This window comes from Balaenoptera physalus, assembly GCF_965194825.1.
Source record: "Balaenoptera physalus genome assembly, chromosome: 7".
Lineage (NCBI taxonomy): Eukaryota > Metazoa > Chordata > Mammalia > Artiodactyla > Balaenopteridae > Balaenoptera > Balaenoptera physalus.
Genome location: NC_138886.1, coordinates 35,165,863 through 35,179,916, shown reverse-complemented (window position 1 = coordinate 35,179,916; position 14,054 = coordinate 35,165,863). Strand labels below are relative to the sequence as shown.

The window sequence follows — 14,054 nt, the reverse complement described above, 5'->3', positions numbered from 1 at the left end:
ATATATTCACAAGGTTATACAGCCATCACCACTGTCTAATTCCAGAACATTTATCACCCCCAAAATACACCCCTTACCCATTAGCAGTCAATCTTCATTTCCCCTTTCCCACAGCCCCTGGCAAACACTAATCAATGTTCTGTCCCTATGGATTTGTCCATTCTGCACATTTCGTATAAATGGAATCATACAATGTGTGGCCTTTTGTGACTGGCTGCTTCTACTTTGTGTAATGTTTTCAAGGTTTATCCATGCTGTAGCACGTATCAGGACTTCATTCCTTTTTATGGCAGAGATAAACTTCTTATACTTCAAACTTTTGTCTCAGATTTGGTCATACAACTTAGCTTTACACTACCTCAGAAAAAGAGGTTTCTCATGGGCACATCTGCATAGAACTTTATAGTTTTCAAAGAATTGTCACAACATAATGGAATGTAAACCTTTCACCAACCCTGGAACATAGCTGGGCAGGGATCATTGTAATTGTTCTTACAGATGAGAAAACAAGCCAGAGAGGGAAGTGTTGGTACTCGACCAGTGTACTACTGTGCCCGCTCACTGAAGTGCAAGTAGGAATTTGGTGGGTGACAGGCAGGGCATGTGGACTAGGCAGAGGAAACAGCATCTACAGAGGCATGACAGTGTGAGAAATCAGGGCCTGTTTGGGGAACAGTGGATAATTCAGATCTGATGGTGTGTGCAGTGTGAGGGAGATGAGACAGACAGGTAGGCAGGGGCCAGGTCACAAAAGGCTTTGACTGCTGCTCCAAGGCTGGGAGGGAGGCAGTGGGAGGGAGTGGTTGAGTCTAGCTCCAGAGACAAGCAAGCTAATCTGATTGGGAATTCCAGTTCTGCCACTTGCTTGCTATGTACTTTTGGCCAAATTACTTAACTTCTTCATGCCTCAGTTTCCTTTTTGTAAGTGAGGATTGTAATAAGCATTAAATAAGAAAACACATATAAATTACTTAGCCCAGTGTCTGGCACATAGTAAATGACAGCATGTTAATGTAGTTGGGTTTTTAATATTATTGTAATTCTTGAGCTCAGATGTTATCCTAAAGATGAAGGGAAACCACTAAAGGATTTTAAAAATAAAAGTGACATGATTAGAATTACATTATATCATTTTGGCAGCCATATGGAGGATAGATTGATGGAGGGTAAGTCTAGAAGCATAGAGACTGGCTAGGAGATTATCGTAGTATTTCAGACAGGATCAAAGTTTGAACAATGGCTGTAGCACTAAGAAAAGAGAGTTGGTGAGAGATTAAGGTAATTGGTAGCAAAGTCAATAGAACGTGGTGACTGGCTCAATGTGGGGCATGAAACAGGGGGAAAGAGTCAAGAATGATTTTTGACTTGGGCAGTTAGAAAATTAAATGGTGGTCTCCTTCAACAAGATGTTCCACCTTGGAGGAGAGGATTTGAGGAGCAGAGCAAAGAAAGATGGTGAATTCTATTTTAGATATGACTGACTCAAGTGCTTATGGGACATCTTGGTAGAGATCCTAAAGAGGCAGATGATTCTCAAAGCAGCTGAAACTGGGGGAGTAAATGACATCGCCCGTGGAGAGTGTTTAGAGCAGTGAACCTCAAACTTTGTTATACGTTGGAATCACCAGGCAGGGTTGTGGGGGGTCTTTAAAAACTACCAGCGTCTGGCTTGCACCTTCAGACATTCTGATTTGATTGGTCTAGGGTGTGATCTGGGATTGTTAAAAGCTCCCCAGGTGATTCTAATGTGCCATGAAGTTTGGGAACTACTGGTTTAGAAATGATAGGTGTCACATTTAATTAGATAAGAAGGGAGCTGAGAACTAGAACCTAGAATTAGATGATGGAGGGAAGAGGAGTAGCTGAGTAGGTGTAGTCTGAGAGGCTGGAGGAGAGTGAGAAGACAGATGTCACAGGAGCCAAGGGAGGAAGGTCAAGACATTTTAACAATTATTTATGTTAGTTTAAGAGAAAATGCTAGTTTGGTAATTTATTTTCTCTCATTATTCGAAAGGCTGGATGTTTGCCATGCATTTTGGTTTCTTGTTCGTGGTTTTTTCCTTGTGTCATCAGTTGGTTTATATCCTCAGACCTTGGGTATATTGGAGATTAAATGTTATAAGAAGATATATAGAGGGAGAGAGAGAGTTTGTTTATTACTGGTGTGTAGAAGTTCCACCATTGCATTTTGTGTTCCATTCATTCATTTGTCATTTATTCATTTAACAAACACTAAGTTTATTGAATATCTATTTATGTTGGGAACTGGAGATACAAAGATGACTAAGAGAAGAAACTCTGCTTTCAAGTTGTTTATTATCTGGTCCAGGCCAGCACACAATTTGGATTCATTTCACCTCCTAAATCATAGACTCCCAGGCTTGGAAGGCACATATTGATCTAGTCCCCAGCCAATTTTGACTGCCCCTTATAGGATCCCTGACCTGCTAATATCTTTTATATTTCTTGCACACCTCAGTGATGAAAAGCTCTCTCTTCACCTGGGTAGCCCAGTGCCATTTTGATAGCTCTGATTATGAAAAGTCTTTTACAAGATGGACAAAATGGTTAAATGTTAAAGCTAACTCCCTGGGTGCATGGAGATTCGTGATTCTATTCTGTCTGATTTGTGTATGCTTTAAAATTTCCCTTAAGAAAAACTAAAGAGAAAAGTTGTTTACATTGAATTGAATTTGTCTTCTTGAACTTAGATAAATTTTTACTTTAGGTTTCATTCAGAACAAGTCCAGACTCCTTTTATACATACAGTCCTTTTCAATACTTGTGATTGTCTGTAAAGTCTCCTAAGTCTTCACAACTTTACAGTTTTGCCCAGGTTAGTTATTATCTCCGATATGTTGAAATTGAGGCCCATATGCAATCATGTCACCTGTAGGCACTGGTGGTTTAAGTTCCTTTGCTGTATTTATCTCTCATTTCTCTTTCATGTTGTATCACACTTGCTGGCTACTATAGTGTTGTGATGAACACTGTAATTTTATTTTCCCTTTAAGTGGAATGCTTTTATATTTCATTCTAAAATGATATTGAACTGCCTGGTATTTCTGTTTTTTTAAATCAAAACAAGGAGACTAAACTACATAGAACGAATGATTTTCCAGCATCTTATGATATGCTCACCTATTTTATTATTTTTTCTATTTGTAAGCTAAAACATAGTAATAGTTTTCCTTAAATTGAACTTTTCATTCTTAGGATAAATCCAACTTGATTATGGTGTATTATCCTTGTAATGTGTTGTTGCTGGATTTTGCTGGAGGTAATTTTTTTAATTAAAAAACAGTTTATTAAGAAGAATTTTTATAGTACACAAAAGTCAAGAGAATAGTAAAATGAAGTTTAAATACCCATCTCCTAGCTTCAAGAATTATTAACATTTTCTGGCCAGGATCTTGTTTAGGAATTTTGTATTTAGTGAGTGAGATTGGCCTCTATGTTACTTTTTAGTGTAAGCTTTGTAAGATTTTAAATTCAGGGCTACCTTTGCATTATTAGAAGAACTTGGTAGCATGCTATCATTTTTCTTTGTTGAAGAATATTGTCTATTAATTTTTGAGAGAGAGTTTGAAATAATTCTCTGATAAACACAACAACCTTCAAGTTCTGTGTGGATTTTTTAATAGATTTTTGAAAAATTCACTTTCAAAATTTCTTCTGCAGTTATAGATTTACTCAAATTTTTAATTTTAGATCTGGTTCTTTGCTTTGGGGGGTAAAGGTGTTGAAGTACCTCAGTTTCCTGGAGCTGATCGGCCTTAGGATAGCTGCAGATAGAAGTAATTTGTGGAAACCATAGAATAAATGAGCCAAATACACTGACCACCTTGCCAAGCATCTCGTACCAGCAGGCAGAGAACAGAAAGGGGGTTGACCCTTTCCTGAGGTAGGGGCTGCATCTTACTCATCGCTCATTCTTGGTCACCTGCACTGAGTGTTTTTTCTTTTTTTTTTGACATCTTTATTGGAGTATAATTGCTTTACAATGGTGTGTTAGTTTCTGCTTTATAACAAAGTGAATCCACTATACATATACATATATCTGCATATCTCCTCCCTCTTGCATCTCCCTCCCACCCTCCCCATCCCACCCCTCTAGGTGGTCACAAAGCACCAAGCTGATCTCCCTGTGAGTGTTTTTTCAATGAATGTGTGTTTAGTGAATTAGATTTATTTCTGAATAAATGGAATCTTCAGCACATCCAGGAAAGATCAACATCTTGGATTTCCAGAGGCTACAACCAGGGTGTTTCTTTGGTGAGAATCCTATTTTCATCTTTCAGTATGGGTCTTAGAATCTTCTCCTTTTAACACCCTACGTGGAAAGTATTTCTTCCACTATGCCCAAGGAACTGGTCTAGGAAAATCCCTTCACAGGTACGAATGCACTTATATACCAAAGGGTTGATATGGAAATCTTGGGAGACACCATTCTATGAGGCTGACCTTGTTACCCAGGAGTCTGCCCCTCAGGAAAATTGAAGGACTTAACAGGAAGACTCTAGAAAGATGCATTCCAAATATATCTTCCAAAACCACCTATATTACTTAGCTTATCTAAAGTGTGTACAACATGTATGACACTCTCTAATGTTTTTTCCCTAATGTTTGTCTTTGCTTATTTCTCATTTTGTTAATAATAACTTGTATCAGAGTGGTTTACTGTTTTTGTCAATCTTTAAGAACCCACTGAATGAATAAGCATTTTCAGAACTCTAATGAAGGACTGATGAACTCATAAAAGTGCTAACAAAAGATCAAGATGAAAAAAAAAATTAATTACATGGGACTGAGTGAACTGATGAGGATGAGTATAATTTTTGTGACTTTCTGTTTGAATTAAAAAAAAAAATCCCACAAGGACTCAGAGGCAAAGAATATAGAAATCAATTTTCACTGCAAAGTAAAGGAGCTGTTACAGTGGAGGATTACTGGACTGAATGTCAATATTATGACATAGTATGAATGTGTTTCATGTTTGGTAATTGCAATCATTGTTGCTTTTGTTGTGGTCATCCATGTACAATGCTTGGTGTCAGTCTATTTATCTCTTGTAAAAATAAAATACAGTGTGTGTGTGTGAAAAAAAAAACAGTCTTCTTTTAAAAATAAAAAAAAAAAAGAACCCACATTAATTTTGTCTTTATTAAGTGAAACTTTATTCTAATTTTCCAGTTTATTTCTGCTTTTATTTTAATTTTGTTCATTCAGTCATTCAACAAACATTTATTGAGCCTATGTGACAGGTCCTGAGAGAGAATTAAAAGGGATAAGACATGTTCTCTATGCTCAAGTTTATGACAGTATAATAAGAGGAAAAATAGTGAAAGAAAAAAACCACTAAACTGACAAAAGACCTTCACTAGTAGGTTGAAAACATCACAGAATGACTCCCAAGGATATCTTTCAAGAACAGACTCTTGTAAAGCTTTTACATTCCCCAGAGAGAGAAATAATGAACGGAGTCTACATCTGTACCTAAATAATATGCTACAAAGCATATGAACCTAATCTTTTTCAAATTATCATATTCTTTTCCTCTTTTACTTTTTTAAAAAAATTTATTTTATTTTTAGCTGCATTGGGTCTTCGTTGTTGCACGCGGTCTTTCTCTAGTTGCGGGGGGCTACTCTTCGTTGCGGTGCGCGGGCTTCTCGTTGCGGTGGCTTGCCTTGTTGCGGAGCACTGGGCTCTAGGTGCGTGGGCTTCAGTAGTTGTGGCACGTGGGCTCAGTAATTGTGGCTCGTGGTCTCTAGAGCGCAGTCTCAGTAGTTGTGGCGCACGGGCTTAGTTGCTCCGCGGATCTTCCCGGACCAGAGCTTGAACCCGTGTTTCCGGCATTGGCAGGCAGATTCTTAACCACTGCACCACCAGGGAAGCTTTTTTTTCCCTTGTAAAACTGATTTCAAGGCTGATTCCTTAGTCTTTACATTTAAGAACTTGAGCTGATGTGTAAGGAACCTTCCTTGAGGCCTATATCTGAGAGCTTCTTTTTGTGCTCTTTATATTTGAAACATATTTTCCAGCTCAAGAAATTTACCTTTAACTCTTTCTTTGATTACAATTTTGTGCATTCCTTTTCTCTTTTCTCTGCTAGCTCCTATTATTTGTAAATTGAATATCCTCAATCTGATTGTAGCTCTGACAGTTTCACTTAAATTGCTATCTGGTTTTTTTTTTTTTAATTTCAATTTAGTGTAAGTGATTTTTAACTCTTCACTTTCTCTTCTATCCATTGCTGCCTCCTTTGATGTTTTTCATTTCTCATTAGCAGTTAATGGTTTCCTGAAGTTCTTTGTTATCACCTCTTATATCCCTTTTGAAGGGTTTATATCCTTAATTGTCTATTTGTAAGATAGCTATCACCCTAATGTATTTGGTCTTCTTCTCCATTTGCAAAATATTTTGAGTTTGTTTCTTCTTAGTACTTTGTTCCAGACAACCAGAAGTGTGTTCCGTTTGAGGATTCACGCTCTTTAAGGGATTTTGCCAAATTAGTGTGTGCCCACAGGAGGGTGATCTAAAGTGATCCTGTCTTATGAAGACCTGCTGAAGGAACTGAGGATGTTTAGTCCAGGGCAGAGGAGGCAAGATTGCTATGTTCAGGTCCAGAAAGACTGATGTATAGAAGAGGGAGATGATTTATTCTGGAGGGTGCACTGGTGGTGGGGCGAGGAAGAGTGCTCGGAGGGCAACATTACTGTGGAGGACTGAAGCTGCGGAGACGGAGGTGTGGAATTTAGCTTTCTGTAAAGCAGCTGGTCTAACAATGAATGACAGAACAATTAGAGGCCGGATGACTTCTTGGCAATGGGATTGTAGAGAAGATTCAAATGTTTGGGAATTATCTAGGCTCTTATTTTCTTCCATTGGCTCAGCAATCCAGAGGCAAATATTAAAACCATTAGCAGGTCATTTTCTTGACTTTAAACTGTCCTGCTCAGGCTTTGCTGAGTCAGGGAGCACTTATAATGGCTTGGGTGATGTCATTTGTTTGGTCTTCGGGGATTCCTAGATGAAGGCATGTCCCTACCCACAGTCCAGATATATAATGCAAATTAATTCTTTTAATTAGAGCCATATATGTTTACAGAAATCAATTAGCTAAGCTGTATTTGTGTTTGTAATAATCCTCTGTAAGTAACCACTGCAGTTTGATGACCTTCGAAAGGAATGGAAAATCATTATGGATGAGTCTGAGATCCTTGGCAACACTGCGGTCATTTGGAGATTGAAACAACATAGTGGTCAGAGATTTTGTATCTTACAGAGATGTGGTGACTTCAGGAGTTCCAGCTACGCCAGGGGATGTGGGTCTTTGAATTTTGAGACAGAGCACAACAAATATCATCTTGTCTGCTTTTTAGATCTAGTAGAGACCTCAAGTCACATGGATGGAAAAACTGCAGAAGTCATCTGGTCCCTGAACTCCACTGTAAGGTCCCTTCTACATCCATGCAGAGTTAGTTATCCAGCCTCTGCTTGACTGCCTTCAGTGACCAGGATCTTGCTAATTCTTGAGAAAACTCATCCTGTTCTTGGATCACTAGGAACACTAGAGAGGTCTAGCCTTAGCCTGAGCTGGAGTCTCCCTCTCTGTGGCATTCCCCCATTAATCTTGGCTCTGCACCCCAGAAACATATGGCATATGTCTCTTCTACCTGGTGGTCTTTTGGCCACTTGGGAACCATGATCATATAGGCCACCTCCAAATCTTTGCTGAATAAACATTCTCTGATTTTTCAGTGAGTCTTTATATGACTTGGTTTTAAGTGTCCTTAGCATCCCAGACCCCTACAGGAAGGTGCTGAAAGTGTGATGCTGAGACATAAGGCAAACCAAGTTAACCTCCATATCCTATAATTGCTAGCTGACTCACTCCTGTTAAGGGCCTGACTGAGGCAATTGATACTTGAAAACAATATGCTGTAGGCTTTACTGGACATTTATTTTTGTATCCTTTGTGGTTAGTCTCTGTGTTGTCAGGACACTAGAACCTACATTCTTGACCCTCCCTAGTAAGTCTCACAGAAATATGATGTGGTTTTGTGTCCATGGCAAAAGGACATTAAATAATCCTTATTATAAAAGAGCTTTTGCGATAACAAGAAGGCAGACATTCTAGTAGAAAGATAAGGAAAAACCAGAAATAAAAAAGTAACAAAAAAACCATAAATGGCCATAGTGCATAAAAAATGTCCAGATATACAAGTAATCAAATAACTTCAAATCAAAACTATTGATATAATGAGCTCTGATCTGGAAATATGTCCGTGATATATTCACCAGTTAAAAAATGCAAGATGCAGACCACTGAGCATAGCATGATTGTATTTTTGTGGCCTATATATTTTAATATACGTAATATAGGTCTCTATAGATTTAGGGCAAAGTTAGAGTGAATACCCACCAAATTGTTAACAGTGATAATCTCTGGGAACTGGATTGGATGTTTGAAGAAAGATACTCAATTTATATAATTTTTAATGTGATGGAATTATATGTGACATTGACTTTTGTTTTCTATATTTCTCAAGAAATATATATTTAAACTAATAATTAGATGCTACTTTCCATCCCATTAACAAATATTTTAAAAATAATATCCAATATATATGAGAATGTGGATTGTATTTACTTTTGTCTTCTGTATTTTTCAAAATATAAACATTTAAATCATACGTAGGCACTATTTTCCATCCTGTTAGCAAATATTTTTAAAATGATAGTATTCAGTATTTACAAAGGTCTGTCCTGGCAGGAGTGCAAATTGGTACCTTCTTGGAAGCAACTTGACAGTACACATTCCAAATTCTTAAAAATGAACATATGCTTAAATCCAGTAATTTCATTTCTCGGAATTATCCCAAGAAAATACCTGGGAAGTAGCCATTTACCATGAATAAGGATATTCATTGTAAAGCTTTCATAATAGTGAAAAATTTGAAACAGCACAAACATCCAATGATAGACTTATTGAATAAATTATGATATGGCCAAAGAAAATAATACTATGTAGCAATTTAAAATGACATAAATGCTTAAATTAATATGGAATTATGTTCATGAAATATTAAGTGGGAAATCTATAATATCTCATTTTAATAAAAATATATAGCATGTGTAAATGTAGAAAAAGAATGAAAATTAACAATTGATAACTCTGGGAGGTAGAATTACAGGAGAGTTTATTTTTATAGTTTTCTGTGTGTTTTACTACAAGCATATATTCACTTTTTAAAATTAAATTAAATAATTAAAAGTAGTTAAATAGTTCTAAAAAATAGTACTAAGGGCTTACAATAGAAATCAGCAGTCCCTGCCCCACCCACTCCTCCTCAGCTTCTAATTTCTTATTTTAGAAGCAACCTCTTACAGCTCTTCTAGCTGTTTCCTCTGTTTTATTCTTCCATATATCTGAGAAATATGCTTGAATTACTGTTTCCCAATTTATTAATTTTATATATTATCTAATTTGTATGGTAGATGAGAATTTAACTCTTATACCACTATACTAGCTTTCCTTTACCATGTTCTCCCAGCATCATTATGTCACTGTTTTTGAGAAATCATTTTTCAGTGTTTACATTATTATGGCAATGTAAATATTATTCAGTGCTGAGCCAAGTAGTGAACTGTAATTTTGTTTCCTTTCTTGTACAACTTTTTGTTTTGGATTTCATAATTCTCTGGTTTTGATTTGCTTAGTTTTCCACATACTTATTGCTAATACTTTTTCACACCTTCCAACAGCCTCTCAGTGAAATTTTCTGCAGAAACACATTAGATAACCTATCCATTCTTATTTCTTTTCCCTAAGACCTGTGTCTTCATGCACCAGTCTATACAAGTTGCTCTCTAGGTCTTATATACAGGCATTACCATAGTACATCCCTTCACGGTCATCTTGGGTGCTCCCTTTGCCTCTTGTCTGTATTTCTTCCCCAGTTTCCTGGATCCCATTCCTTCTTTCTTTATTTACTTCCTTGTTTTGCTGGAATACATCCTCTAGTAGCATCCTGAGAAAGTGTATATGAGAGGTAAATTTTTTGAGACCTGAACATTTTTAAATGTCTTTACTATTTGATTGGTAGTTTGGCTTGGTATAGAATTCTAGATTGAAAATTATTTTCCTTCAGGAATTTGAAGGCATGGCTTCCACGTGTTCAGGCCTCCATTGTTGTTACTAAGAAGTCTAATGCCGTTTTTATTCTCAATTATTTGTATGTGATCTATTTTTTTCTCTCAAAGCTTTGAAGATATTCTCTGTTTATTCTAGTTTCTGAATTTTTACAACATTATTTCTTGATGTGGGTATTTTTTCATTCATTATGCTGGGCAATTAGTAGATGTTCTTAATCTGGAAACAGGCTTCTCAGGGAAACTTTACTGACTTATTTAACAATTTCCTTACCTCCATTTCCTTTACTCTCTCCTTACAGAGCTCATGTTGGATGAATATTGGACCTTCTGGATTGATAACTATACATTTCTAATTTTTTCTTTTTTCCCTGTCTTTGGCTTTTGGTTACTTTTTCTATAATATTTCATTGACTACATTTCTCAACTTTTCAACTGAATTTTTATTCCAGCTATCTTATTTTTAGTTTCCAAATTCAGGTTCTCTGGTTGTGCTATTTCAAAGAAAATTCTCTTCTTGTTTCATGGATGTAATACCTTATCTTTCTGAGGATCTGAATTGTAGATTAACATTTTTTCTTCTGTTTCCTTCATTGTCTCTGTTCCTTCTGTTTGTTTTGATCTGATTTTTATAATACAAGTTTCCTCAAATATCCATTCATGTGTAAGAGTGAAGCATTAAAAACAAATGACTGGAAGCTTTGCATGACGGGTGGGGCTCACTGACAGGTCACTGACAGATTTCAAGGCAGGGTGATCTGGCAGCAAGTTGCCATAAGCATCAATATCTGAAGGTCTTTTCTCTGGTGCTGTTTAGTTCTCCACAAAAGGATTCTCTAGTCTCTTACTTTAGATGTAAATTCCTAGCTGCCAGTATTCTGGGAACTGGGCAAAGGAGGTCTTGTTGTTTAGTAAGAAGAATTTTTCTTAATCCTTCTGTTTTCACTCCTGTATTCTGTGTTGTGCCTGGTCTCCCCAAATGTGCAGCCTCTCTTGAGGATTCTCTAAAGAATAAGTCTTTTGCCCCCAGAAGGCTAGGGAAGGGATGGTTGTCTAGGTGGGCAAGTGCAGTGGGATGGGGCCTGTGAATATAATTGCTGCTTTATGCAGACCTGTTTCCACGTTTTCAGCCCTATGCCTCATCCCTGCTTTCTCCTCTAGCTGCTGCCTCTAATTCCTGAGCCATCATAGGGCAAATGAGCACATTTTCCATCAGAGTCCCTTTCTGCAAGCACATTGGTTTCTGTTTCCTTTGCTCTGCTCAGTTATATCTCCTCCAAACAATTTCTATCTTCCAGACATTGTTGACATCTCTCGTCTATGGTCTTCTCTCTTGTTCTCTTTATTCTGTTGGTTTATCCCCTTTTTATTCCTTTAATTTATAAGGTTAGGAAAAAAGAGAGATTAAGACATTGTTTCAATTCACCATGTTTAGCCAGAAATCTACTCTCATTTTTATAATTTTAAAAAGTGAGCTGTACAGAACTGAAGACAGTATTCAGGTCTGCTGTCCCCATTGGAGAAAAAAGCTAGACTGACACATCCCTTGATCTAAATAGAATTTATTTTTGGTTGCAGCCTATGTTTTACACCCATTAATTTGTATTTGGCTGCCATTTGATAAAAAATGTAAGTCTCCGTGTTTCTAAAGTGATGAGTTTGGGTGTCCTGCTTTCATTTTTATATGAAAATGGTTAGTGCACTCCTAGTATAGATCCCACTATTATTCTGCTGATTACTGATAGATTCTAGTTGCTAATATTTTATTTGGGATATTTACTTTAATATTTATAAGGGAGATTGTATTTTTGCCTTATTGTAGTGTTTTTATCAGAATTGGTATCAATGTTATACTGACTGATTAAAAAGAATTTGGAAGATTTCCTTCTTTATGCTCTAGAATAGCTAACATAGCATTGGGGAAGATAAACTAAGCTGGCTAAAAGCAGCATGATATCCTGGATTGGATCCTGGAACAGAAAAGGAGCATAAATGGAAAAACTGATGAAATCTGAATAAAATTTATAGCTTAGCTAATATTAGTGTACCCATGTTAATTTCTTAGTTTTGACAAAGTTACAATGATTATGTAAGATGCTAACATTAGGGAAAGCTGAATGAAGGGTATATTGGAACTCACTGTATTATCTTTGCAACATTTTTACACATCTAAAATTATTCCAAAATTAAAAGTATCTATTTAAAATAAAACAAAAAAATTGTCAGGGTGAGCTACGTCTTATAGATTTGTAAGAATTCACCTTTGAACCTGTCTGCCTGGAATTTTTTGGAGTGTGCTCTTTAACAACTTTCTCTTCTATGGTAATTGTCTTTTTAGATTTTCTATCTCTTCTAGGGTCATCTTGTATCATTTATATTTTCCTTGAAAACCATCCGTGTTATTAAGGTTTCCAAATGTGTTTGTGTAGTGTTAAGCAACATAATCTCTTATAATTCTTTTTTATTTTCTCTCTATCCATGGTTATTTCACAATGTCATATCTTATTTTGTGTGGATATTTATTGGGTTGTGAAATTAATTGGGTGAGTTGAGACCAGTATTTAAAAAAGTAAATAGAAAAATATAAATATATGTTGTTTTAGGAAAATTTAATCTCAAGCATATATACTATTTTTCTTGGTAACCTGATAATATCTGTCAAAGCACAAATGCTTATAAATTTTGACCTCGCAATTCAGAATCTGGAAACTTATCCAAATATATAATTTTGCATATATGCAGAAATGATATTTGTACAACATAACTCACTGCAGTATTATTTAGAATAGCAAAAGATTGGCAATAACCCAAATGTCTATCAAGGGAAGACTACTTTTTAAATTACAGTACGTTCATACAATGTAATGCTCAGTAGCTGTCAAAAAGAATGAAGAGGCATTCTTTGTATTAATGTGGAAAGATATCGATGAAGAAAGCCTGGTGCAGAACAATGTGTATGGTGTACTATCCTTTGTGTTAAGAAGAGGACACATAAAATCTATATTTGTATTTGCTTGTATAGGCATACAGAAACTCTGGAAAGACAAATATCTCAAGTAGGAGAGGAGTGATTATGTATGGGTGTGGGAACTGAGTGGCTGGGGGCAGGGAAGGATAGAGAGGAGAAAGTTCACTGTACAAAAATCTTTTTTTTATTATTATGGTAAGAACGTACTTAACGTGAGATCTACCCTCTTAACAAATTTTTAAGTGCACAATACAGTAACTGTGTATCCTTTTTTTTTTTTTTTTTTTTTACAATCTGGGGTTTGAATTATACAAATTCAAAATTTCCTATTCAAAAATTAGATATAAAATATTGAGCAAAAGAAGCAGCACTCAGAAGAGTTGGCACAGTGTGATTAGAATGCTTCCACGTCCATGCAGTTCCTGATGCAGGCAAAATGGAGCTGTGCCGTCCAGGGATGCACACTAAGTTGAGGTGGGAGGGGCAGTGTCACACAGAAGGTGTGTCTCTGACAATGGGTCACAGTCACAGCTTGAGAAGGCTTATCTATTTTATTCCCTAATCCTTATGTTGAACCGTTTAAGATGTAAAGCCTATCTGTGTACCACAAGACTGTGGACTCCTTAGGGCAGAGGGCTGCTAACGTTGTTCTCTCTGTAGACACTGAGCATCTGTGTATGTTGATTTCAGATAGAAAGAGAGCCCTAGTTATTTGATCAGCATGTCTTAAAATTGGCAAATACAGGAAGCATCATAGTGATTTGTCAGAATCCTCTTCCAAATATTTTGATTAGCTTATTAAGAAAACTCTTCTTCCTTTTAGGTAAATGGAAGTGCTGGAGACCAGTTTATTCCAGACACGGAAAGCACACAGAATAGAACAAATGGTGGCAAGATGGCTCCGGCGCTCCCGGGACAGCTCGGCCCG

At 36.5% G+C, this 14,054-nt stretch overlaps 1 protein-coding gene across 1 annotated transcript in view; it reads left to right on the top strand.

The window, feature by feature from the left end:
* The window catches only part of FRMPD1 (FERM and PDZ domain containing 1), an 84,911-nt gene that overhangs the window by 24,147 nt on the left and 46,710 nt on the right, over positions 1–14,054 (top strand). The window contains exon 1 of the mRNA XM_082469525.1: positions 1–14,054. This exon is cut by the window's left edge and continues 24,147 nt beyond it. Coding sequence (XP_082325651.1) covers positions 13,954–14,054 — 101 coding nt within the window. The 5' untranslated portion in view covers positions 1–13,953.